This window comes from Oncorhynchus kisutch, linkage group LG13 (genome assembly GCF_002021735.2).
Source record: "Oncorhynchus kisutch isolate 150728-3 linkage group LG13, Okis_V2, whole genome shotgun sequence".
Lineage (NCBI taxonomy): Eukaryota > Metazoa > Chordata > Actinopteri > Salmoniformes > Salmonidae > Oncorhynchus > Oncorhynchus kisutch.
The window spans coordinates 57251589-57278293 of record NC_034186.2 but is presented as its reverse complement, the minus strand read 5'-3'; the positions used below and the strand labels follow the sequence as shown (position 1 = coordinate 57278293).

At 43.1% G+C, this 26705-nt stretch overlaps 2 protein-coding genes across 3 annotated transcripts; one reads left to right on the top strand and one right to left on the bottom strand.

The window, feature by feature from the left end:
* Positions 1 to 1210: 1210 nt before the first annotated feature.
* On the top strand, positions 1211 to 4904 carry LOC109901484 (uncharacterized). 2 transcript variants are annotated; one of them, XR_002256739.2, is made up of 7 exons: positions 1236 to 1493; positions 2809 to 2892; positions 2992 to 3321; positions 3580 to 3807; positions 3885 to 3987; positions 4114 to 4251; positions 4707 to 4904. XR_002256739.2 is itself a non-coding variant. In XM_020497482.2 (6 exons), exons 2-6 carry the CDS (start codon positions 2841 to 2843, stop codon positions 4148 to 4150), a joined length of 750 nt encoding a protein of 249 aa, XP_020353071.1. In that variant the 5' UTR covers positions 1211 to 1493; positions 2809 to 2840; the 3' UTR covers positions 4151 to 4621. The 2 variants fall into 2 exon arrangements, 1 of the variants encoding a protein (XP_020353071.1); XM_020497482.2 differs by lacking the exon at positions 4707 to 4904 and having other exon boundaries at positions 1211 to 1493; positions 4114 to 4621.
* Positions 4905 to 16466: 11562 nt separating this feature from the next.
* Positions 16467 to 26705, bottom strand: LOC109901757 (tektin-2-like). The gene is made up of 9 exons (XM_020497720.2): positions 26550 to 26705; positions 26264 to 26389; positions 25640 to 25845; positions 24571 to 24714; positions 24105 to 24219; positions 18955 to 19062; positions 18085 to 18228; positions 16905 to 16984; positions 16467 to 16725 (listed from the first exon to the last, which is right to left on the bottom strand). Exons 1-9 carry the CDS (start codon positions 26703 to 26705, stop codon positions 16530 to 16532), a joined length of 1275 nt encoding a protein of 424 aa, XP_020353309.1. The 3' UTR covers positions 16467 to 16529.

Genomic DNA, 26705 nt, shown 5'->3' with positions numbered 1-26705 from the left:
AATTTAAATGGGAAAGTGTTGGGGTAAATAGTGTTGGGGTGAGAGTTACTGACTATACCGGCTGGGGGTCACGACATGCGAGCGGGTCGGGCTGGCTGAGCGTTCTGGCCGATCTATTGGTCACTCTGTATTTAAAACAAAGGATCTTTGTGGTGGATTGTCGGCTCGGATGGCTCAGGCCGGTGTTACGTTATGGACCCTATCATTATTTGTCAGTGTCATATTGATGCATTTGTAAATGCGTGCACAAGGAGGTGTGTACGGGGGATGTGCATCTGCTTGTCCGCACGCATGGACATGGGCTCAGTAGGCCCGAGGGTAACGTGGCTCCTTACTTAGGTATCTGAACATCTTTGATAATATAGATCATTGTTTGTGAGTGGATCTCTATGTATTTGAAGGGATGCTGTTGTTATGAATGTGACTTGGGTCTCTGCTCTCGATCCAGCATTGATGTTGACTGATATGTATGAATTTCAATATATTTCCTGCAACAACAATAAAAGTACCCTATCGTTATACTTGAGTAAAAAGTAATGATTTCGTAATAGAATAACTCAAGTAAAAGTGAAAGTCAACCAGTAGAATACTACTTGAGTAAAAGTCTAAAAGTATTTGGTTTGAAATATACTTAAGTATCAAAAGTAAATGTAATCGCTAAAATATACTTAAGTATCAAAAGTATAAGTCATTTCTAATTCCTTATATTAAGCAAACCAGATAGCACCATTTTCTTTTCTTTTTTTCCACGGATAGAGAAGCGTGTGTTTAGTGAGTCTGTCAGGTCAGGCATTAGGGATGACCTCTTCATAAGTGTGTGCATTGGAGTATTTTCCTGTCTCACTAAGAATTCAAAATGTAACGAGAACGTTTGGGTGTCAGGGAAAATGTGCAGAGTAAAAAGTTCATTATTTTCCTTAGGAATGTAGTGAAGTAAAAAGTCAATGTTGACAAAAAAATATATAGTAAAATAAAGATACCAATACAGATACTTTAAAGTATTTCTACTTAAGTACTTTACAACACTGAACATGAATGTAGGAATGACAATTGAAAACAGCGATAGTCTTGAAAATACTGTTTCATCCAAAGGAGGGTTCTAACAAAAGTCTGGAATGTGGAATTGTTTCCTTTTTTTAAGGGCATTTGTGTGCCTTGCACCACATCCGTAACAAGGATGAATTCAAATGTATGACTATTCAGTCAGGAGTACAAGCTGATACAAGGGAGACACTGTACAGTAGGAGTCACGTTCTGTTACTCCCCTAGATACTGTCGGAGTCACTCCCTTATCACCAGGCTAAACTTCATTCCTGCCATACTGGCTTGTGGGAAGGGAAGAAAAACAGGTACACACTTACATACAGTAGCTATTTTAAGTGCCAGTAGGCATAGAGTTTGATGTCCTTCAAATCAGGAAACATTAAGCAAGAAAATAGAAACACAGCAAGCTTGACCTGTACGTTCATCCTACAGAATATCCAAATGAAAAGGTAAGCTATGAAGACCTGTCTTTTGTGTTACTGAATAACCTGGATGCTGCTGCTTTTAGTTGTCATATTTGGCATTCTTTGGCATGACAACAAGTTGAAAGGGGTGCTATAACAGAATCACTACTCAGGCAAGTGTTATAGTCAACAGTAACCGTGAGCTCAAGGTTTAACTAGCCAACTGAGCATATTATCTTGTTACCATGGCTTTTGACCATGTTTAGAATGTCTGCTTGTATCAGGTACAGAATAATGAACGGAAGGGATTGACAGGAAAAGGAAACAGTATTATATAATATAGGATGCCGCCACATAAATAGATGTGGTGTCCCATTGTACAGTAATACAGAGCAGGTTAAAAATAGGCAAGAATAGTTTGAATATTTTAATAGCAATTCAAAATGCTCTGAATGCGTAGTATTGTTTTATATAGTTTGTGGTGGTTCATTTCTTTACTATCAAATGAGGAGAGAAACTCACCACACAAGTCAGAGGTATACTTAAGCTAAATCTTTAACCACTTATAAATAAGGGAGCAGGTCAATACAACACACACACATAAAGTGAATAGATTGAGTGCTTTACGATAATGATGGCTGGTCGACGAATCACCGTCAGATGATTCGTTGAGAGCCCCGCGGACAAAAGTAGAAAGGTATTTTATAGCCAAGATATGTCCCTTTCAACCTACATGACGAATAACAGATGTATAGAATGGGTCACAAGGTTAAGATTTGTATGAAAGATACTTATAATTCACAGGAGACAGTATTTGCTACAAAAAAAATGTTTTTTATTGTGTAGAGAGTAGTGTCTGGCCCCCCATCTCCGTACAGGAGCCATGTCTCCCTGGTACCGTATAAAACAGAAACATTAACTCATGCTCTGGAATGAAGTCTCTTTAGGTTTTATCACCCAAAAGACATCATAAATCTCCCGTCAGTGTTATCTCCCAGAGGCCCATCCTCAGTAGAACACACACAGATGAGTGTTCCAACAACCCCTTATTCTGGTGCAAAAAAACAACAATTTGATGCAATAATAGCATTATAACATAATCTTGTAATTTCCACCGTAGTGTTGCCACAGAACCATCTCTAAGGTGAAAAAATATATATGTCAAGCCCATTGAAACACATTTTATGCATATACAGTAGCTAACAATGATCCAAATACAGCTTTCTGTTTGATTTGAAGAGCATTTTGCCATCAAAGCCCCTTCAAATACATGAGGGGGATATGCCTCTGCCCCTGACAACGGGAGTGATAGAGTGCACGTTTAAATGCTGTTGCAAACTCTTTCGCTCTTTGTCCTCAGCATTGTAAAATCTAAATAGCTCTGCAGATGTGATGGAAACACAGCACATCCTGGCCTGGCGTATTTGTCTGATCCTGGCCCTCTGTGAGTTATTGTTTTTTATAATACTGCCCTGCAAAAATAACTATGGTACAGTAACGTGTACATAAGACATACGGTAATTCCTTGTCTATCTTTCCTCAGTGCCCCACCCGCACCAATGCCTGTCAGTGCATTTCCAGAACAAGGGTCTCCTTTATGTGGCTCTGGGAAGAGACCTGGTCCTGCGGACCCAGTTCCAGATTACACCAACAGAGAAGATCGTCATGGTGATTTGGGAACGACAGACTGAGAAGGGTCAGGGACAGGTCAGGCTGGCCGATCACCAAGATGCACCTGGCAATCCTCTAGACCAGAAGGGGGCCTTATTTAGGGTGGAGAATATAAGATCATCTAACTATGGAGTCTACACCATCACTGTGACTGACCAGAAGGGGAACGAGCAATCAGCAAATATAGTTGTTCGAGAGATTGGTGAGAAACAACTACACCAATAATTCTGGTCACTACCTAGATTTAGTTTGGGTCAAATATTGTGCAAACTAAAAAGTCAAATAACCTTGACATTAGCCTCAGTCACAGGCTTTCACCTCACCTTCCGAACAATGTGAGTGACGTCTGGGTTCCGAGGCTACCCTTATGTGCAGAACTATGTAAGGATGCAAAAACCAATATAACTATATTTGCATTATTTGTTCTGCCTAAATTCTTCTCTCTCTCCCTCTCGCCTAGTTGCTGCTCCTGTGGCGTCTTTGTCGCTCCAGTGTGAGGTGGCCAATGACAGGGCACAGTGGGACAGCCCAGTGTTTTCCTGGTTGGTGGATGGGGTAGAGCTGTCCAATCAGACAGCCAATATCTCTGCAGATGGCAAGAGACTCGACGTGTCCGGAATGAAGGGCCACAACTACACCTGTGTTGTCAACAGCAGTCTGGGGACAAGTGTCACACACTACGTCACTGGTATACATGCGTTATGATTATTCATTATGACTATTGAGTTTTTTTTGTGTCTTTCATGCTTCTTTGCTGTTGCTTAGACTCTCCAACACCATCCCAAAGTAACCAATCCTGTAAGACTCTATGCGGTGTACTATTCGGCATCGTCATACTGCTTCTAATCACATGTGGATCTCTCTACTGGTAAGACTACAGAACATCTCCCTGGCTTGTCTTTTACAGTAATACATTCATTTGGCACATTAATAAACTCCTGGTATTGTTTTTTGGTACGTGCACTCTTTTGACATTGCTGTGTGTTATTAACAGGAAATGCGTACAGCGGAGGACGAATGGGAATACATGACCTTTAGGAGGTCCATCGCGTTCCGTTATCAGTCTCATCTATGACACTTTGTTACACACTACACAAGACTTTGGCACATACGGACACAGTGATATGAGACGGTAATATTCTGTTGCAACAAGTCACAATACCAGACCAAATATCATTCCAATCAAGAGCTGTGGCCCTATTCGCCATCAATACAATATATTGACATGCCTATTTATCAAATTAAGTTGGTCACATACGCATATTTAGCAGATGTTATTGCAGGGAGCAAAGTGCTTGTTATTGGTGTATTTGTGGTATTTATTGTTGCGAAGTCAACACATATATTTTCACTAATTATGTCTTTGTTTCTTTTTTTAAAAAGTACTGTATGCCATCACATTTACATTGTGCACATGTACAAATATGTTCAAATGAACCTAAATCTACTTTTGTGATGCCTATGTATGATATAAAGCAAATGGGATTTTTGTTTTTACATTATTGTGACTGCGCATGTGTGCATTTAACCCATTTCATAACCTGTAAGGAAATCTTTGTAAGCGTCCACTTTGCTACACTTCCATAGGAGACAGTGAAGAGACATGGAAACACAGCAGTCTGGATGAGTGAGGAAAAGCACAGCACCACCTATTTAATAGCGCCATCCACTGGCTTGTTTTTAGAAATTCCTCTTCATAATATCACTTCAAATTGCAACTGGTTTGAGAAGGGGGGGATTTTTTATTTTTTTATCCAGTTGGATATATAAAATCCAAACATCCTACCTGACCTTTTGGAGGTGTCTGCATGGTCCTAAAGAACACTGTTGCCTCGTTTTGTATGACATTCTAATGATAAAACTGGGGAGGGGGGACAAAAAAGCTAATTCAGAATGTGGTGGACAATTTCGCTCCTCTGCATTTGTTCTCTATTGTTTCTGCAAGCAAGGGGGGAGACCTATGACATTAGAGGGCACTATCAGACCAACTCCTTGAATGGCCTACTCCAAGCACGAACCACCACATTTAACCTTGGCAAGGTGACGGGGAATATGGTAGAATACAAATAGAGTAGTAGTTCCCTTTAATTCCTGTAACAGCAAGGCAATCAAACATGCAAAACGTCAATATCTAGACAAAGTTGAATCGCAATTCAACAGCTCAGACATGACACGTGGCAGGGTTTTTCAGACAATCACGGACTACAAAAGGAAAACCAGCCACGTCGCCGAGACCGCCATCTTGCTGCCAGACAAGCTAAACACACTCTTTGCCCACTTTGAGGACAACACAGTGCCACTGAGTTGGCACGTGAGTAAGACATTTAAAAGTGTTAATCCTCGCAAGGCTGCCAGCCCCAGACGGCATCCCTAGCTGCGTCCTCAGAGCATGCGCAGACCAGCTAGCTGCAATTGCCGTCACACTACCCTATCCCATCTGGACAAGAGGAATACCTATGTAAGAATGCTGTTCATTAACTATAGCTCAGCATTCAACACCATAGTACCCTCCAAGATCATCATTAAGCTTGAGCCCATGGGTCTCAACCCCACTCTGTGCAATTGGGTCCTGGACTTCCTGACGGGCTGCCCCCAGGTGGTGAAGGTAGGAAACAACATCTCCACTTCGCTGATCCTCCACACTACGGCCCCACAAGGGTGTGTGCTCAGCCTCCTCCTGTACTCACTTTTCACACATGACTGTGTGGCCGTGCATGCCTCCGACTCAATCATCAAGTTTGCAGATGACACAACAGTAGTAGACTTGATTACCAATGTTATGTTCTGTTAATTACTGATGTCTCCTTTAAGGATGGAGCACCCTTGGTCATGCGCAGTGTTGTTCTATGTTATTCTGGTACTAACTCGTTTGAGTAAATGTGAAGCTCCAGTTCAATTGCTTGTATTCAGATTCTTTCTTATTATATACAGTGCCTTGCGAAAGTATTCGGCCCCCTTGAACTTTGCGACCTTTTGCCACATTTCAGGCTTCAAACATAAAGATATAAAACTGTATTTTTTGTGAAGAATTAACAACAAGTGGGACACAATCATGAAGTGGAACGACATTTATTGGATATTTCAAACTTTTTTAACAAATCAAAAACTGAAAAATTGGGTGTGCAAAATTATTCAGCCCCTTTACTTTCAGTGCAGCAAACTCTCTCCAGAAGTTCAGTGAGGATCTCTGAATGATCCAATGTTGACCTAAATGACTAATGATGATACATACAATCCACCTGTGTGTAATCAAGTCTCCGTATAAATGCACCTGCACTGTGATAGTCTCAGAGGTCCGTTAAAAGCGCAGAGAGCATCATGAAGAACAAGGAACACACCAGGCAGGTCCGAGATACTGTTGTGAAGAAGTTTAAAGCCGGATTTGGATACAAAAAGATTTCCCAAGCTTTAAACATCCCAAGGAGCACTGTGCAATCGATAATATTGAAATGGGAGTATCAGACCACTGCAAATCTACCAAGACCTGGCCATCCCTCTAAACTTTCAGCTCATACAAGGAGAAGACTGATCAGAGATGCAGCCAAGAGGCCCATGATCACTCTGGATGAACTGCAGAGATCTACAGCTGAGGTGGGAGACTCTGTCCATAGGACAACAATCAGTCGTATATTGCACAAATCTGGCCTTTATGGAAGAGTGGCAAGAAGAAAGCCATTTCTTAAAGATATCCATACAAAGTGTCATTTAAAGTTTGCCACAAGCCACCTGGGAGACACACCAAACATGTGGAAGAAGGTGCTCTGGTCAGATGAAACCAAAATTGAACTTTTTGGCAACAATGCAAAACTTAACGTTTGGCGTAAAAGCAACACAGCTCATCACCCTGAACACACCATCCCCACTGTCAAACATGGTGGTGGCAGCATCATGGTTTGGGCCTGCTTTTCTTCAGCAGGGACAGGGAAGATGGTTAAAATTGATGGGACGATGGATGGAGCCAAATACAGGACCATTCTGGAAGAAAACCTGATGGAGTCTGCAAAAGACCTGAGACTGGGACGGAGATTTGTCTTCCAACAAGACAATGATCCAAAACATAAAGCAAAATCTACAATGGAATGGTTTAAAAATAAACATATCCAGGTGTTAGAATGGCCAAGTCAAAGTCCAGACCTGAATCCAATCGAGAATCTGTGGAAAGAACTGAAAACTGCTGTTCACAAATGCTCTCCATCCAACCTCACTGAGCTCGAGCTGTTTTGCAAGGAGGAGTGGAAAAAAATGTCAGTCTCTCGATGTGCAAAACTGATAGAGACATACCCCAAGCGACTTACAGCTGTAATCGCAGCAAAAGGTGGCGCTACAAAGTATTAACTTAAGGGGGCTGAATAATTTTGCACGCCCAATTTTTCAGTTTTTGATTTGTTAAAAAAGTTTGAAATATCCAATCAATGTCGTTCCACTTCATGATTGTGTCCCACTTGTTGTTGATTCTTCACAAAAAAATACAGTTTTATATCTTTAAGCCTGAAATGTGGCAAAAGGTCGCAAAGTTCAAGGGGGCCGAATACTTTCGCACGGCACTGTAAATAAGTACTAAGTGTTAAGACACTACAACCAACAACGACGAGACAGCCTACAGGGAGGAGGTGAGGGCTCTCAGAGTGTGGTGTCAGGAAAATAACCTCTCACTCAATGTCAACCAAACAAGGGAGATGATAGTAGAATTTAGGAAACAGCAGAGGGAGTACCCACCCATCCACATCAATGGGACAGCAGTGGAGAAGTTGTAAAGTTTTAAATTCCTCGGTGTACATATCACTGACAAACTGAAATGGTCCACCCACACAGACAGTGTGGTGAAGAAATGTGGTTTGTCACCTAAAACCCTCACAAACTTTTACAGATGCACAATTGAGAGAATCCTGTCGGGCTGTATCACTGCCTGGTACAGCAACTCTACCACCCACAACCGCAGGGCTCACCAGAGGGTGGTGCGGTCTGCACAATGCATCATCGGGGGCAAACTAGGACAAAAAGGCTTCTCAACAGTTTTCAATCCCAAGCCATAAGACTCCTGAACAGGTAATCAAATGGCTACCCGGACTATTTGCAGTGTGTGCCCCCCAACCCCTCTTTTTACACTGCTGCTACTCTCTGTTTATCATATATGCATAGTCACTAACTATACAGTGTCGCGGTAGGAGATTTTGCTAGAAGACCATTAAGGTACCCCCGTCGAGAGTGATACAAGTCGTCTCACTCAAGTTCTTATGTCACCCGGCTAACAGGTGACTCACAGGCACGTCGGACTGGCCTGGTTATGTATCCTGCCCTTTTATTCGGAGATTAGCCTTTGTGGTGCCGTTAGGCGTGTTTCGGGATCTTAGATAATATCAATCAGACTTAGAGTACCTCTCCCTTGTGGTACCTTTACCAGGCATCTTTAGTTCTCAAAGAGTAGACTCTTCAACTCTCCATTGCTCTATAGGATTCCCAAAGACTCTTGTATCCAGACATAAACCATATAATCGGTAGCCAGCCGATTTACGATTGAATCCCTATTTACCTTTTATAGAGTAGACTCTTCACCTCGCCGTTGCTCTATAGGGTTCCCAAAGAGTAGACTCTTCACCTCGCCATTGCTCTTATAGGGTTCAAAATCACTTTTAGTATCTAGACAAACGATTTACGATTTAATGCCTCCACCCATTGGTTAATAGTGCTTGAATATTAATACAGAGTAACTTTTCTTTTTACAATATAAATGAGTTGGTTGTCCAATCCTTTAAATTGTCTTTTGTGTAGAAACTAGACTTGTTCCCCTAGAACGGGAGTGTCAGAGGCGTTCTCTCCCCTGTGGTTTTGAGTCTTGTTTCTACTTTTTAATTCAATGTTTGCAAGTCACACAGTTGTACACGTTATTTCAGTTTCTTCTTTGTCCTTAATCCATAACATCAACCATCATCAAAACACGTACTACTATTAATGCCTTATATATGTATTACAACAAGTTGTTAATTACCTAGCGTAGGTTGACCTGGTTGGTCCCCAAAGAGTATGTTCTTCCACTCACAATTTCTCCAGAGGCTTATCCAATCACTTAGTACCCGTTTCTCCTGCTAGAAGTTTTTACTATGATTGACTGATTAGTGAAGAGAACAGTTCGAGACAAGAAAAAACTACTTATAACACCACTGTTGCTATTCACCCACCTCGGTTAGGAGGTGGATTTATTCAGCACGAGGATGTGTGGAGGGTAGTTGTCTCAGTATGTCTCGTTCAGAAATCAGAAGTCAAGAGAAACACTTTGTTCTAGAGTATGAAAGTCAGATATGTATCCGTTTCTCCTACTAGAAGTTGCACTATGATTTACTGATTAGTGAAGAGAACGGTTCGAGACAAAAAAAACGTATAACACCACCGTTGCTATTCATCCACGTTGCTATTCATCCACCTCGGTTAGGAGGTTGATTTATTCAGCACGAGGAGTGTGGAGGGTAGTTGTCTCAGTCTCAGTATGTCTTGTTCAGAAATCAGAAGTCAAGAGGTACAATTGTTCTAGAGTATGAAAGTCAGATATTACCTTTTAGGTTGATGATAGTTGAAGTATCACGAGCTGTCTGTCGGTGATAAGTCAAGTAGCACTTTCATGCCCTCTTAAGGAAGACACTCTCCTTACATACTCTTTTCGGGACCAGGTAGGCTTTAGCGCTGAGTCATATTCTAACCTTGTGGCGAGCTATTTCTGTAAAGGGTTAGTTTGACATGTTACTGTGAAACATTACTAATGACAGATGCATCCTCTATCCCCAACTCTTGCATCAGTTTAACCCATTTATATACTATTGCTTTGGATTATAGTGGACTAAGCCAATATATTACTTCTATGTCTGAACTTTGAATTTGGTTGGATTACACAATTCCAGTCTAGCTCTTCCTTGTTCTGTCGATGGCCCGCACTCTCCCCCTTCAGGGGGCCAGTTACCCGGCCCCCACTCAAGAGAAGGAGCCGGTGATGATGGTGTGTGCTGATCCAGCGAAGGAGGTGTCCTCAGAGCCCCTTTTTGTGCTACCGCATCAACATTCATGTACATACTACATCAATTGGCCCGACCAACCTCTGCTCCCACATATTGTTTAAGCGGGCTATCTGCATTGTGTCCCACCCACCAACCCCTCTTTTACACTACTGCTACTCTCTGTTCATCATATATGCATAGTCACTCTAACCATATCTACATGTACCTACTACCGCAATCAGCCTGACTAACCGGTGTCTGTATGTAGCCTCGCTACCTTTATAGCCTCGCTACTGTATATAGCCTGTCTTTTTACTGTTGTTTTATTTCTTTACTTATCTATTGTTCACCCAACACCTTTTTTGCACTATTGTTTAGAGTCTGTAAATAAGCATTTCACTGTATTCGGCACACGTGACAAATAAACTTTGATTTGATTTGAAACTACCTGCCCTCCAGAACACCTACAGCACCTAATGTCACAGGAAGGCCAAAAAGAACCTCAAGGACAACAACCACCAAGCCACTGCCTGTTCACTCCGCTATCATCCAGAAGGCGAGGTCAGTACAGGTGCACGCCCAATTTTTCAGTTTTTGATTTGTTAAAAAGTTTGAAATATCCAATAAATGTCGTTCCACTTCATGATTGTGTCCCACTTGTTGTTGATTCTTCACAAAAAAATACAGTTTTATATCTTTATGTTTGAAGCCTGAAATGTGGCAAAAGGTCGCAAAGTTCAAGGGGGCCGAATACTTTCGCAAGGCACTGTAAGTGCATTTCAAACTGCTGCTGACTTTACTCCAGTGCAAGTCATTGCCTAAGCATAAATATAGACCGGTTACTTAAGGCAAACTACTAAGTCAGACTTTGAAAAGGAAGTGAAACAATGACCTCATCTTTGGAAAACTGGGTCTCTTATCAGAGAAGTCACGGGAACCATCCAAGACAAACGTCCTCTCAGACTCTCAGACTGTCTGTTATTCTCTCTCTTTCCTGCTCTCTCTCTCTCTTTCAGGTGCCATGAGGCTGCAACACTGCCTCTCCTGGAGCCTCTCTTTGCTACTTCTGCTCTTGTGTAAGTGCTTCTGTGCAACATGATACACTACGTAAAAATGTCGCACTACTGTATCTAAGTGTATTGGTGCAACCAGGTGCAGTGTATTTGACTGCTCTATTTGACCATTTGTGTATGTTGTATTTGCCATATTAGTATTGAACTGATATGTTATCAGTAGTCTCACGTGACAGCCTTAACATTTGGTTCTGGGTGTCGAGATTACATGAACATTGATTCTCAAGTTTTTCGGTTTGTGTGTGATACACTGTCTTCAGTGCACACTCAACCTATGTCGTAGTTGCTTGCACCACACTTTTGAAAGAAAACGGTTTGAGTTCAAAACCAAGGAATACTGTACTATTGTAAAACTTTTTCAGGACCCTGTATTTCAAAGATAATTAGTAAAATCCAAATAACTTCACAGATCTTCATTGTAAAGGGTTTAAACACAGTTTCCCATGCTGGTTTAATGAACCATAAACAATTAATGAACATGCACCTGTGGAACAGTCGTTAAGACACTAACAGCTTACAGACGGTAGGCAATTAAGGTCACAGTTAAGAAAACTTAGGACACTAAAGAGGCCTTTCTACTGACTCTGAAAAACACATACAAAAAAAAAAGATGCCCAGGGTCCTTACTCATCTGCGTGAACTTGCCTTAAGCATGCTGCAAGGAGGAATGAGGACTGCAGATGTGGCCAGGGCAATAAATTGCAATGTCCATACTGTGAGACGCCTAAGAAAGCGCTACAGGGAGACAGGATGGACTGCTGATCATCCTCGCAGTGGCAGACCACGTGTAACAACACCTGCACAGGATCGGTACATCCGAACATCACACCTGCGGGACAGGTACAGGATGGCAACAACAACTGCCCAGGTTACACCAGGAATGCACAATCCCTCCATCAGTGATCAGACTGTCCGCAAAAGGCTGAGAGGCTGGATTGAGGGCTGTAGGCCTGCTGTAAGGCAGGTCCTCACCAGACATCAATGGCAATGTCGTAGCCTATGGGCACAAACCCATAGGCATCATCGGACTGAGCTTGTTTTTATTGCAGGCAATCTCAAAGCTTTGCGTTACAGGGAAGACATCCTCCTCCCTCATGTGTTACCCTTCCTGCAGGCTCATCCTGACATGACCCTCCAGCATGACAATGCCACCAGCCATACTGCTCGTTCTGTGCGTGATTTCCTGCAAGACAGGAATGTCAGTGTTCTGCCATGGCCAGCGAAGAGCCCGGATCTCAATCCCATTGAGCACATCTGGGACCTGTTGGATCGGAGGGTGAGGGCTAGGGCCATTGCCCCAGAAATGTCCGGGAACTTGCAGGTGCCTTGGTGGAAGAGTGGGGTAACATCTTACAGCAAGAACTGGCAAATCTGGTGCAGTCCATGAGGAGGAGATGCACTGCAGTACTTAATGCAGCCGGTGGCCACATCATAATGTTACTTTTGATTTTGACCCCCCCCCCACCCCCCCTTTGTTTCAGGGACACATTATTCCATTTCTGTTAGTCACATGTCTGTGGAACTTGTTCAGTTTATGTCTCAGTTGTTGAATCTTGTTTTGTTCATACAAATATTTACACATGTTAAGTTTTCTGAAAATAAACGCTGACAAAGTACAAATCTGTCGTTCTGCCCCTGAACAGGCAGTTTAACCCACTGTTCCTAGGCCGTCATTGAAAATAAGAGGCAGAGGAAGTTTCTTTTTTTTGCTGAGTTGACATGTCTAGAACGAGCCAAGGAGCGTGCAGCTCTGGTCATCTGAGGTGATTGAGACAATAGGGTGTGTTTCAATATGAGTCTTCTGAGGAAATGTCTACTTCCCTTTGTGTTTGATGGAGGTTTCCACAGAGGTTATGTGATGTAACAACAAAGCTTGACAAACATCACGTCAGGCAGAACTGTCATGTACTCTGTTTTTATTATGTTTGTTTAAACTTAATTTAACTAGGCAAGTCAGTTAAGTCATGAAAAGCATAGAAACCAACCGTATCAGTAGAGGCTGGTGTCATTTTAAATCGGAGGACAGGCTCATTGAAATGGCCATTCGTTCCACTCTTGCCAATACAATGAGCCCTTCCTCCAATTTCTCTCTCTGTCAGCCTCCATCGAAGGTTGGTAAGGTATTGATTTCCAATCACCCCAGGCAATACGATAACGCATGATCATGCATGATCATGCTTCTGTCCCCAGTGACTTGTGGGTACCAGTGCGTGTCGGTCCACTTCCAGACCCCGCAGCCGGTCAATGTACTCCCAGCTGGACGTCTAGTTCTCTAGGTCCAGATCGACCGCGGTCCCAAAGAAAATATCTCCATGATAACCTGGTAGTGGGAGCCAGAAAATGACGTTGATTACGTACCCCGGTCAAGAAAAACGCTTGGACGGGCGTCTGAGTCTGGAGCAGTAGCGGCCAATACTGAAGCTGGAGGGCTTTGGCGTGGCGGACAGCAGAGTGTACATCGTGACCGTCACTGACCAGGCTGGCGTCAAGACCTGTGCACAGTGTATCGTCAAGGAGTACGGTACGACGATCAATATGGTGTCATTAGAATATATCAAAATTGTGACATTTAACCGTTGTTCTATGTCACCTATGCTGACTTATTACTTAAATGTAACTATAATGAGGTGTTAGTTATGTGACAATACAGCTGACAGACGTTCTGATTACGTTGCTGTTTTGAATACATTCCTAGACATTCCTTCCTGTCCCCATGTTCTTATAGAGGAATAACTGTTGGGTCAGTTCTGCCTAAGCTCATTCTTTGTCTTTATAATATAAATGTATGCTTCACTGCAGTCCAACACTCAACTTTGAGTCGGTAATATTTCAGGTTATCAGTCCAATGACTGTCTCGCGCAATCCCTCTTCAATAGTTCCAAGCTCTATATTTGTCTCTGTCAAATGTCTTCTTTCTAAGTTTCTGATCTGTTTTCTCCTCACAGCCTCATACTCCTCAAGTCACCACCACCAAGCCTCAGTAGACAACACGCTCAACTCACCCTGTTACTTCACAACACAACCAACCTCTGTTCTCTCTCCACTCTGTCTCTCTTTCTCCTCTTTGAGACAATTTTCAGTTGCAACTTCCATCTCACTTTTCTCACACCTGGTCTCCTTCTCTTTTCTCTGTCTCTTGTCTTTCCTCTCAGAGGCTGTGCACCACCCCTCAGTGAGAGTGAACGCGTCCCACTCCTCCCTGTTCTGTGTGGAGACCTGGGGGACAGACCTTAAATTCAGCCGGCTCCACGAGCGGGCAGACATCACCGATGCTGTGGGACACATGTCGCCTGATGGGAAGACCCTGTTCATCTCCTCCTCACCCATCTGTGGTCACTTCACTTGCATGGTGAGCAACAAGCTGGGCCACAGCTCTGCCACCTACACAGCAGGTATGGAACCCCACACACTAACTAACCCCATCTGTCTCTCAGTCTCTACACAAACTGTCTTCCATCTGTCTCTCATGCCTGATTCATACTACAGGGCCAAACCAAGCCAATCTGTACTGGCATGGCCTGGTTACGCATCCACCATACTGTTTTTGTTGGAACCGTACTAGAAAGGATCATGTTGGCCCTATATTATGAATCAGCCATAAGTTTACACAAACTCCATCTGTCTGTCAGTCTCTGGACCGGGGTTGGTGACCAATGTTCTATGTAATAGTAGTGCAAAGCATGGTTAAGAAATCTCCTATCTCCTTGACAGACAGAACAGGTAAGTAACTTTTCCTCAAAGGCCTTGTCGAATGCAGAAACAGTCGGCGCCCAAGCTAGCGCCACACCGTTCATATCCATTGAATGTACAGCCTTCTCCGTGGGTGTGAGTGGCGTGCCCTATGTAGCTTTCGGGCTAATATGTACACGGTCTATATTTCGAGAGCCAAGTCTGAGTGACACAGAGGCTGTCCTATGGACACCATAACATTTTCCCATATTGTTTGGTCGTGACCTTGTCCCGTCTGGTCCGTCAGAGCCGTGTGAGAGAGAGGGCAAAAGGACCACGGTGGCGGTGGTCTCGCTCATCATCCTGCTGGTGTGTGGAGCAGTGCTAGCTTTCTACTGTGGAGGCACGGTCACACACACTGACAGTCACACAGTGCAGATACACATTTCATTTTGAGCTACGGTACGTAATGGAAGATAAAAGCGCCGTATATAGCAAGGAATCAGAGGTTGCTGACAGACGGCAGAAGGGAAAAGATAAAAGAAATGTAAAAAAATAAAATAAAAGGGATAGATAACTCAAAATGGGAAGCTACGATATCACATCAAGGCATTGCACGCTTGACATTGTCAGTTGATATTACAATTATTTTGTTTATTCTATCAGTGCAGTATATGGGCGGTAGGTAGCCTAGCAGTTAAGATCTCTGGTTCGAATCCCTGAGCCGACTAAGTGAAAAATATGCCGATGTGCCCTTGAGCAAGGCACTTAACCCTAATTGCTCCTGTAAGTCACTCTGGATAAGAGTGTCTGCTAAATGACTACAATATAAAAAATGTTCAGTGTGTGGTTGTATTTACACATGTTAGAGCTTCTGTTGGTTTCTGTTCAGGAGACACAGGCGATACAGTAACAGAGGAGAGAGGCTTCAGGAGCATTTTGAGGACAACTAGTAATGGTGAACCATTGATTACAGTACCCAAGTACTTTCGCTACACTCCCCAACTCAAAGATGGACTCATAAAAGGACAGTAAGTGTGTAAAACGCTTTGGGAGGAGCTTCCTTCCCTGTGAGCAGCAAGACCTTTCAGTGCATTGGAACAATGTGGAAAGTGAACTGCTTTGTTGGCCAATTGACGAGTTCTAAAATTGGAAATATCAACTTTTTCCCAGTGTGTTGCCTATTTTTGTAGTAGCTATTATTCTTACCCCGCCTCTCATTGTACTGAACTACACTTGACATTCTTACCCCGCCTCTCATTGTACTGAACTACACTTGACATTCATACCCCGCCTCTCATTGTACTGAACTACACTTGACATTCTTACCCCGCCTCTCATTGTACTGAACTACACTTGACATTCTTACTCCGCCTCTCATTGTACTGAACTACACTTGAATTTTTTTTATATAACGCTCTAAAATGATTTGTTTTAAAAACAATTCCTTATTCTGTCATTTTTCTATATTGTCAACATATTATATATTTTGCTGTGTATTCTTTGTAGTAAAAAGCCGTTTTTAAACTGTGTGAGGCTTCAGTTAAATTGGTCGCTATTGTAAATCCACAATTCAGTCAGGGAATTGGAGTCAAAGTACAACCGCTCCATACGTAGTGAATTTCAAAACGCTTTACAGCCATGAATAAAAGGGTGCTTGCGTTCGTGCGTGTGTGTCCACCTCATCAGAACATCTCTCTGGTGAAGCCGGGGAAGGGGACAGTGACTCCAGGGATGATCTTGACTGTCTCGGCCTCAGACAGGACCTCCAGGTGCTGGCGGATGTGGTCGCTACGCTGCTCCAGCTCCAGGGCCTCCTGCTTCCTGGACAGGTCCTCACCCATACAGGCCTGTTGCTCCTCTAGGGACTGCAGAGAGTGCCTGGTACACAGGGTCACAGAACAGCAACACAGGGTTAGATGGTGTGGGGGGGTCCTTACATTAAACGGCAATATGCTATGAAAGGGAGCACATCATATGTTCAATATGCTGTGAAAGAGTGATACGAGGTGGATATATGACGTGCTCACTTTCATAGCAACTCAATAACATACACTCACCTAGACTTGGCTAGATTCTGCCGTAACGCTTCTATTGTGGCTCCCAACTGCTTAGCCTCTTCCACCAGTCCAGAATGCACCTACAGAGATCACAGAGTCATGGTATGGGCACACATTATATACTGAACAAAAATATGAACGCAACATGCAATCATTTCAATGATTTTACTGATTTAGAGTTCATAGAAGGAAATCAGTCAATTCAAATAAATTCATTCATTTAAGGATTTCACATGACAAGGCATGGCGCAGCCATGGGTGGGCATAGGCCCATCCACTGGGAAGCCAGGCCTAGCCAATCAGAATGAGTTTTCCCCCACAGACATAAATATTCCTCAATTTCATCAGCTGTCCAGGTGGCTGGTCTCCCTGCAGGTGAAGAAGCCGGATAAGGAGGTTACACGTGGTCTGCGGTTGTGAGGCCGGTTGGACGTACTGCCAAATTCTCTACAACTACATTGGAGGCTACTTATGGGAGAGAAATTAACATTCAATTCTCTGGAAACAACTCTGGTGGATAAACCTGCAGTCAGCATGCATATTGCACACTCCCTCAAAACTTGAGACATCTGTGGCATTGTGGTGTGTGACAAAACTACACATTTTAGAGTGGCCTTTTATTGTCCCCAATAAAACGATCATGCTGTTTAATCAGCTTATTGATATGCCACACCTGTCAGGTGGATGGATTGTCTTGGAAAAGGAGAAATGCTCACTAATGAGGAAGTAAACTAATGCACACATTTGAGAGAAAGAAAAAAAAGATTGCACATGGAACATTTCTGGTATATTTTACATCAGCTCATGAAACACGGGACCAACACTTTACATGTTGAGTTTATATTTTTGTCCAGTATACTATGACAAACAGAGACACTGCTCCTTTTCCATGACAAAAATCAACCTTTACAACAACTCAGGTCCTCTGAAGGGTCAATCTGCGCAGGCTTTCATAGAACAAACGTCTGAACACACAACGACCCTCCAGGACCAAAGAATACCCATTCCTGCTTTACAAGTTAGAATCAACCATAGAAATAGAATGGGTAGAACGAACATTGCCATTCAAGTCGATTTCCCTTGACGTGTGGACCAGCGTTCATAGTGAGTGTACTGTCAAATTGCCCTGGATTTGAGGGGCTTTTTCCGCATTCCAGTAATTCTATTATTATGGTTCTACCTGGTCTCTGCAGAGGTCCACTCCGGGCCTCGAGTTCCTGTTCTCCAGCCTGGTATGGACCAGTTTCAGGGGACACTCTGTAGCCAGCAGCTCCTGCTCAAGATGATGGATGTCCCTCAACAGCTCTGTGATCTCCTCTCTGGTCTGGTGGGACAGACAGAGCCAAAGGATCACAGAGTTAGCACTGAGAAGCCTGAGAAACCTCCAACAGCTAAGAAGGGCCGTCTAGAATTGCACTCTTTGCTTTCTAAACTCTATGCTAGTCAATACTACCTTATCACCATCTATGCTCTCTATGGTTCTTGGTCTAGCCTCTAGCTCTCACACAATAGCTGATTCATAGATTCCACTTCTTGTTTGGATCTACTGTACTCTAAGGTATATATGATGTTACTGATCCAGAACACATTCATGAGAAACCTAGGCGATCTGCCTTCCCTGCATTGACCCCAGTCTTATATAATCCCACCCTGTGCATTCCAGACACGGCTATTGTTATTGCCTCTGGAGTGGACTTCCTTACCAGGACTATATGTATTCATGTCTATGGAGATGGATAGGGCCCAGAGGAGCGCTAACAAAGGAAAATGGCTGTGCTGCTCTGATTAGAAGGGAGATCAGCTGAAGGGTGGAGAGAGCAGCTTTAGGTCAGTGCGTCTCAGAGAGACGGGGGGAGGGAGGTCTAATGGGTTTAGTGGATGTATAGCATGAGAAGGACCCAGTGTAAGAGCTAAGCATGTCATTAATGCTTAACAAGAGCCTTTCAAAGGCTTAGCTCTTGATACAAGGTGGTACATTTAGTCAAAACAGTATTTTGCATTGAAATACATTTTCCATTGTGCGCCCTAATGAGCAGGACTCCGTACTCACAGCCGTGTGCTGCCAGTGCAGCTGACTGCAGGCCTGCTGGAGCTGGTGGGCCCTCTTGCGCAGGTTGAACCCAGTGGTGACCCACTGCCCATCCAGGTCATTCTGGCTCTAAAGGGACATAAGAGATGGGGGCATCAGACACCATACAGAGGAGAGAGATTAATAAGAGTCTTATGGTGCAGTAATAAGGAATATGTGTCCCGTATTCAGAAAGTCTCAGAGTAGGTGGGTTTATATAGGATCAGTCTTGCCTTTTAGATCCTAATGAATAAGATTATATGGACCAGGGGGACCTGATCCTACAGTAGATTACCACTCCTACTCTGAGACACTCTTGGAGAGGATCGTCTTGCTATACTTAGTCAGATACACGTCAGTTTATGAAAATGGCCAATCATGGCAGTTTTTTTTTAAAGTAACATGTCCTTCAAAAATATCCCAAAAACATGCTTATGATGTTTTCAAAAGGGGATAACAATTTCCTCTTCAGACTGTGTGAGTGAGAATACCAGCAACCCTCAGGAACACATTACAATCCCCTCGTAAAGATGATCTTCAGCATTTATTGATCAGACTCCCGTTCCTGTTGAATGCTTCTGTACTGTATATCGATCAGGATGATATTCCTCGGATACAGTTTACACCGCTTCAGCCTGAGCCAAAAAAAACAGGTGCTACCTCATGCCTTTGAAATAAACCCATATGTCCTCCTCAGCTTAAACAATCCCCGACACCAGCATTCCAATACAACAGTTACTGAAGTCCACTTGCTGGTGTCTTTGCAATTCATTCATGTCCATAATTATTGGCACCTTTGATAAAGATGAGCAAAAACAGACTGTATAAAATAAATAATACAAATTCTGAGCTATATTGTATATAATATTTGACCGTAGCGTCTGACCATAGCACCGCCTGGAGTTTGATGAACGCCATTGGCAATTGAATTGGATCCAGTGCTATTTGGCCACATATACAGCATATACAGAAGCAGTGAATTTGGAAAGAATTCAGACCACTTAACTTTTTCCACATTTTGTTAGGTTACAGACTTTCCTAAAACGGATACCAAAAAACAAATCCTCATCAATCTACACTCAATACCCCATAATGACAAAGCAACATTTTTTGCAAATGTATTAAAAATAAAAAACAGAAATATCATATTTACATAAGTATTCAGACCGTTTACTCAGTACTTTGTTGAAGCACCTATGGCAGCAATTACAGCCATGAGTCTTCTTCTGTATGATGCTACAAGCTTGGCACACCTGTATTTTGGGAGTTACTCCCATTCTTCTCAACAGATCCTCTCAAGCTCTGTCAGGTTGGATGGGGAGCGTCGCTGCACAGCTATTTTCAGGTCTCTCCAGAGATGTTCAATCAGGTTCAAGTCTGGGCCCCGGCCACTCAAGGACATTCAGAGACTTATCCCGAAGCCACTCCTGCGTTGTCTTGGCTGTGTGCTTAGGGCCATTGTCCTGTTGGAAGGTGAAGTCTGAGGTCCTGAGCGCACTGGAGCAGGTTTTCACCAAGGATCCCTCTGTACTTTGCTCCGTTCATCTTTCCCTCGATCCTGACTAGTCTCCCAGTTCCTGCCACTGAAAAACATCCCCATAGCATGATGCTGCCATAACCATGCTTCACTGAAGGAATGGTGCAAGGTTTCCTCCAGATGTGACCATTGGCATTCAGGCCAAAGAGTTCAATCTTGGTTTCATCAGACCAAAGCTTGTTTCTCATGGCCTTTGGCAAACTCCAAGCAGGCTGTCCTGTCATGTGCCTTTTACTGAGAAGTGGCTTCCGTCTGGCCACTCTACCATAAAGGCCTGATTGGTGGAGTGCTGCAGAGATGGTTATCCTTCTGGAAGGTTCTCCCATCTCCACAGAGGAACTCTTGAGCTCTGTCAGAGTGAACATTGGGTTCTTGGTCAGGCCTTCTCCCCCGATTGCTCAGTTTGGCCGTGAGGCCAGCTCTAGGAATACTCTTGGTGGTTCCAAACTTCTTCCATTTAAGAATGATGGAGGCCACTGTGTTCTTGGGGACATTCATTGCTGCATAAATGTTTTGGTACCCTTCCCCAGATATGTGCCTCGACACAATCCTGCCTCGGAGCTCTATGGACAATTCCTTCGACCGCATGGCTTGGTTTTTGCTCCGACATGCTCTGTCAACTGTGGGACCTTATATATACACACGAGTGTGCCCTTCCAAATCATGTCCAATCAATTGAATTTACCATGGGTGGACTCCAATCAAGTTGTACAAATATCTCAAAGATGACAAATGGAAACAGGACACACCTGAGCTCAATTTCGAGTCTCATAACAAAGGGTCTGAATACTTATGTTTTTACTTTTAATACATTTGCAAAAATGTCTAAAAACCTGTTTTTGCTTTGTCATTATGGGCTATTGTGTGAAGATGGATGAGGATTTTTTATTTTATTTAACCCATTTTAGAATACGGCTGTAACGTAACAGAATGTGGAAAAAGTGAAAGGGTCTGAATACGTTCCGAAGGCCCTGTATACAGAAAAGTATCTCATACCTACGGTAAAATATGGTGGTGGATCTTTGATGTTATGGGTCTATTTTGCTGGTACTGGGGCCCTTGTTAAGGTCAATAATGTTGTATCATTAACTTTTTCTCTTTACCAGGACATTTTAACCCAAAACCTTGTTTCCTCTGCCAAGAGACTGACACATGGCCGGAAGTGGATCTTCCAGCAAGACAATAACACCAAGCACTAATCAAAATCCACAAAGAAGTGGTTAATTGACCACAAAATCAACATTTTTCAATGGTCATCTCAGTCTCTGGACTTACATTAGTCATTTAGCAGATGCTCTTATCCAGAGGGAGTTACAGGAGAAATTAGACTTGAACCCCATTGAAAACCTGTAGTTTGATTTGAAGGGGGCAGTCCATAAGCACAGATGGAGGATATTAAGGATCTGGAAAGATTCTGTGTGGAGGAATGGTCTGAGATCCCTCCCAACGTGGTCTCCAATCTCATAAAACATTTTAGAAAAAGGCTCAGTGTTGTTATCCTCTCAAGGGGAGGGTGCTGGAGCACTGAAAACAGGTGTGTCAATCATTTTAAACCCCATCTTTGTGAGTTTTTTTAATTAGTTGTTAAACATAATCTCAATATCTGTGCAATTGTATTAGTATAAAATAATACATTTTCCACCCCAAAAATGTGCATGCAATATAGCTCAGTACTTGTATTATTTATTTTATACTGTCTTTTTTTCTCATCTTTATCAAGGCTGCTAATAATTACAGACCTGACTGTATATATATATTTTTTTTTTAATTGTGGCATATCAAGAAGCTGATTAAACAGCATGATCACTACACAGGTGCACCTTGTGCTGGGGACAATGAAAGACCACTCTAAAATGTGCAGTTTTGTTACACAACACAATGCCACAGATGCCTCAAGTTTTGAGGGAGCGTGCAATTGGCATGCTGACTGCAGGAATATCCACCAGAGCTGTTGCTAGAGAACTGAATGTTAATTTCTCCACCATAAGCCAATGTAATTTCTCTATTGGAGGCCAACGTAATTTTCGAGAATTTGGCAGTATGTCCAACTTGTCTCATAACCGTAGACCACGACGTGTAACCACGGTAGCCCAGGACCTCCACATCCAGCTTTTTCACCTGAGGGATGGTCTGAGACAGCTGATGACAGCTGATGAAACTGTAGGTTTGCATAACCGCAGAATTTCTGCACAAACTGTCAGAAACCATCTCAGGGAAGCTCGTCGTCCTCACCAGGCTCTTGACCTGACTGCAGTTCGGTGTTGTGGCCATAGAAGGAGAAGTGGAGAAGTGTGCTCTTCACAGATAAATCCCAGTTTCAACTGTACCAGGCAGATGGCAGACAGCGTGTATGGTTTGCTGATGTCAACATTGTGAACACAGTGCCCCATGGTGGCAGTGGGGTTATGGTATGGGCAGGCATAAGCTAAGGACAACGAACACAATTGCATTTTAGCGATGGCAATTTGAATGCACTGAGATATCGTGACAACATCCTGAGGCCCATTGTTGTGCCATTCATCCGCCACAATCACCTCATGTTTCAGCATGATAATGCACAGCCCCATGTCATCAGGATCTGTATACAATTCCTGGAAGCTGAAAATTTCACAGTTCTTCCCTGGCCTGCAAACTCACCAGACATGTCACCCATCAAGCATAATTGGGATGTTCTGGATCGACATGTTCGACAGCGTGTTCCAGTTCCCACTAATATACAGCAACTTCGCAAAGCCATTGAAGAGGAGTGGGACAACATTCCACAGGCCACAATCAACAGCCTGATCAGCTCTATGCAAAAGAGATGTCACACTGCATGAGGCAAATGGTGGTTACACCAGATACTGACTGGTTTTCTAATCCAGCCCCTACTTTGTTTTTTAAGGGTGTCTGTGACCAACAGATGCATATCTTTATTCCCAGTCATGTGAAATCCATAGATTAGGGCTTAATGTATTTATTTCAATTGACTGATTTCCTTATATGAACTCAGTAAAATCTTTGAAATTGTTGCATGTTCCTTTAATATTTTTGTTCGGTGGTATATATATTTATTTTTCAAGTATTTTCATTCTATTCAAATGGGGCTAGCATGAAATGAGAGGGGAGACAGAAGGAGGGAGATGCAGAATAGGGTATGGGCCAGGATTTGTACCCACTCTGGCTCGACCAGCCTCAGGCACGTATACAGTTTGAAATGGGCAGCAAGCATATTATTAAAATACAGTCCAAAAACACTTAGAAATACCAAACATTCCTTTTTTTATTAGTTTGTTATGGGAGTTGCCCTATACGCCTTATGGAATCAATTTTCATACTGCGTAAATTGGTCTCTGACCGTACATCCAGACGAGCCCCCACCCTCCCCAGTTTCCCCAGTTTCCATTCCCCGACCCTGACTTCCTGTGCTACTAATAACATGTATCGCTCTCCTCCTCCCCCAATACACAGATAGTTCCACCCACACATTATTTTGTAGGAGTAGGTTTAAGTTGCCCCTAGACACTGATCGAAGCTCAGTCTTGTGTTTTGACCTCTAATGGTTAAGGTTAGGATTTGGGGAGGGTAAACTGATTCTAGATCAGTCCTCTAGCACCTGTATCCTTGTAGAGATCATCGTCTCCCTCAGCTGCAGGGAAGCCTGCATCTCCTCCTCAGCCCGGGTCACGTTGTAGTGGGTGAACTGCTCCCACTCTTGGTGTGTGGAGGCACTACAGGGTACAAAACAATAAATCAGCCACAGTTATACATTGGTAAGTACTGTACACTACAAGTACTGTGTTAGAAATTAGAAAATGTTTCAGGTTTAGAGGATCAGTTGAGGTTTAGTGGTTCAAAATAACATAAATCAAGATTTAGGTAAAGGCTGAGAATTGGTCTGCCATTGAGTGTTCTGGAATCTGAACAACAATACATAGTATTTAGGGGTGACGATTATGTAAAACAAAATTCCTAGAAATATCCTAGAAATATACAGTATAATTTCACTCGTGATCATCTCCTTTATTCTACACATGTTGACTCAGTAGGTTGACAAGGCACTACTCTGCTCCCATCCTTACCTAGTGGGTACATGGGTGGGGTCAGGCTTGAAAGATATGTCAGGTGACCTGTCTGTGAGTGACAGGCATGATAGGTCCACATCCAGGGCTTCGGTCTTGTTGGTTAGGTCAAAGGTCAGCTGTTGGTGGGCTTCCTTGAGACAGCTTGAAGTTAAATGGAATAAACTTTATTGACACTACATTGCTAAGAAGGGACATTAGATTTATCACCCGCATAGAACTATAGCAAGCATACATCAGGAGATCCTATTAAATTACTAGAGGGGATATATCATAAACCCTCAAAGCTCCAGAACGGTGTGATAATGGCAGCCCTTATGGTCGGGGAGAAATCCAAATGGAATGAATGGCAGTAGAGGCATACAGGATACATTTCCTGCTTTTACTTATGCAGGAAAATAAAAGAAAGGCATCTGATGTATCAGAAATTGTGTAAAAGAATTGTCAACCTAAAATATTGTCATATAATTATGAATACAGTTTACACAGGTTTTAGACCAATTTTCTGTATAACTAGCCTCTGAAATATCATCAACTGATTTCAGCCAGTGTATGGCTGTGGATTGACTGCATTGTTTGTATGGAATATTGGCATATTGGCAGTTAATTTGAAAAAAATAGCTAATAAACATACTGTGAAGATAATCTCTAAATTGATTGTTTTCACAATATTTTAATCACAGCACTGGCTGCCCAACTTCCTGACCAAAATGGCTAACTTTTACACTGTCATAAGATAGTTCATGTCCATTCTAGTGTTCTAATTCCTAATGATATGCATACATCAGCACACACAGGCTACAGAACGCAGTGGAATGTTAACGAATCCTGTCAAATTTGCTGCAATTCATCTTAATGAAGCAATGGTGAAATGAAATCAGGATGACACACATGCCTCCAATTGTCAGTACCATCCACCCGTTTCGGTTTCACATTGCATTATCCTTCATTTTTAAGAGCAACACAGCTGCCTGTTAGATAGAAACCCTTTATGTTCCATGGATCAATTAAACCATATCCCGAGACACAACCAAAGACCTTCGGCAGTTAAATCTCTATCCTGTCTTACCAGAGCTGCTCGAAGGCCTTGCTGATGTGCTGCTGCAGCTCTTGCTGCATGGTGTCAATCATCTGGGCCTCCCTCTTCAGCTGGCCCTCCAGGGGGTCACTGACCAACTCGCTCCCCTTCCGGCCCTCTCTCTGGGTCAGACACTCCACTACCACTTCCAGGGGCACGGTCGTTTCCGCCAGGGCCCTCTCCGTCTCTTCCTTCACCTGGGAGAGAGACAGAGAGACAGACCGGGTTGACAATACAGTTTGTATTAAACGCCCAAGGACGATCTGCTAGATGATTAAACATGTGTTCTATCATTCATTGTCAACCAACACACATACTTCCAGAAAGAACAAAAATAACACCCCTCAGGCATAATTAGATTATGATTATCTTACTTAATACGGGTAGGATTTGGGTAGAGTAGACTGCACCAGACTACACAACAATGCATACAAATAGCATAGTAGAAAGTGGATTCCCGAAGGTCCCTAGAGTTAACAAATTAGGGACACTGACAGATTGTGTTCTGTGACATGCGTACTACAGTATAAGTGTTGATGACATTTTTGGTTAGTAAATTGATTTGAACATTAAGTAGTTCTCCCACATTTCCTGCCATAACAAGTATTTAGTGACCTGTGTCAGAGCTTTGATCTCTCTCTCCATTGCCTGTACGCAGAACTGCAGTCTGTCCTTCTGCTCAGTGACCTCATTGATCCTGTCAACCAGCCTGTCTCGGCTGTCACTCTCATCCCAGCGTGTCTGACAGAGAGACGGAGAAGAGTCCACGGTCACACACAGTATTACTTTGTTATTATGGGGTATAGGAGGTGAACATGAGTTGGTCATCTCTCTGTCAATGCATTCCCTGCTGGCTGGCATCAGGCATTCATAACAGTCCCTTGTCTCTCCGTCTCTGTACCTTACAGGCTGTCTGGTGCCTCAGGGCCCGCCCCTCCTGCCTTGTCTGCTGTGAATGGTGGCGTTGATGCTCGGCAGTGTCCATGAGCAGCTTGTTATTGGTCTCCCAGTCTGTCACCCAGTAACGCTGACCGGGCTTCCTACTCGTAGTGGCCAT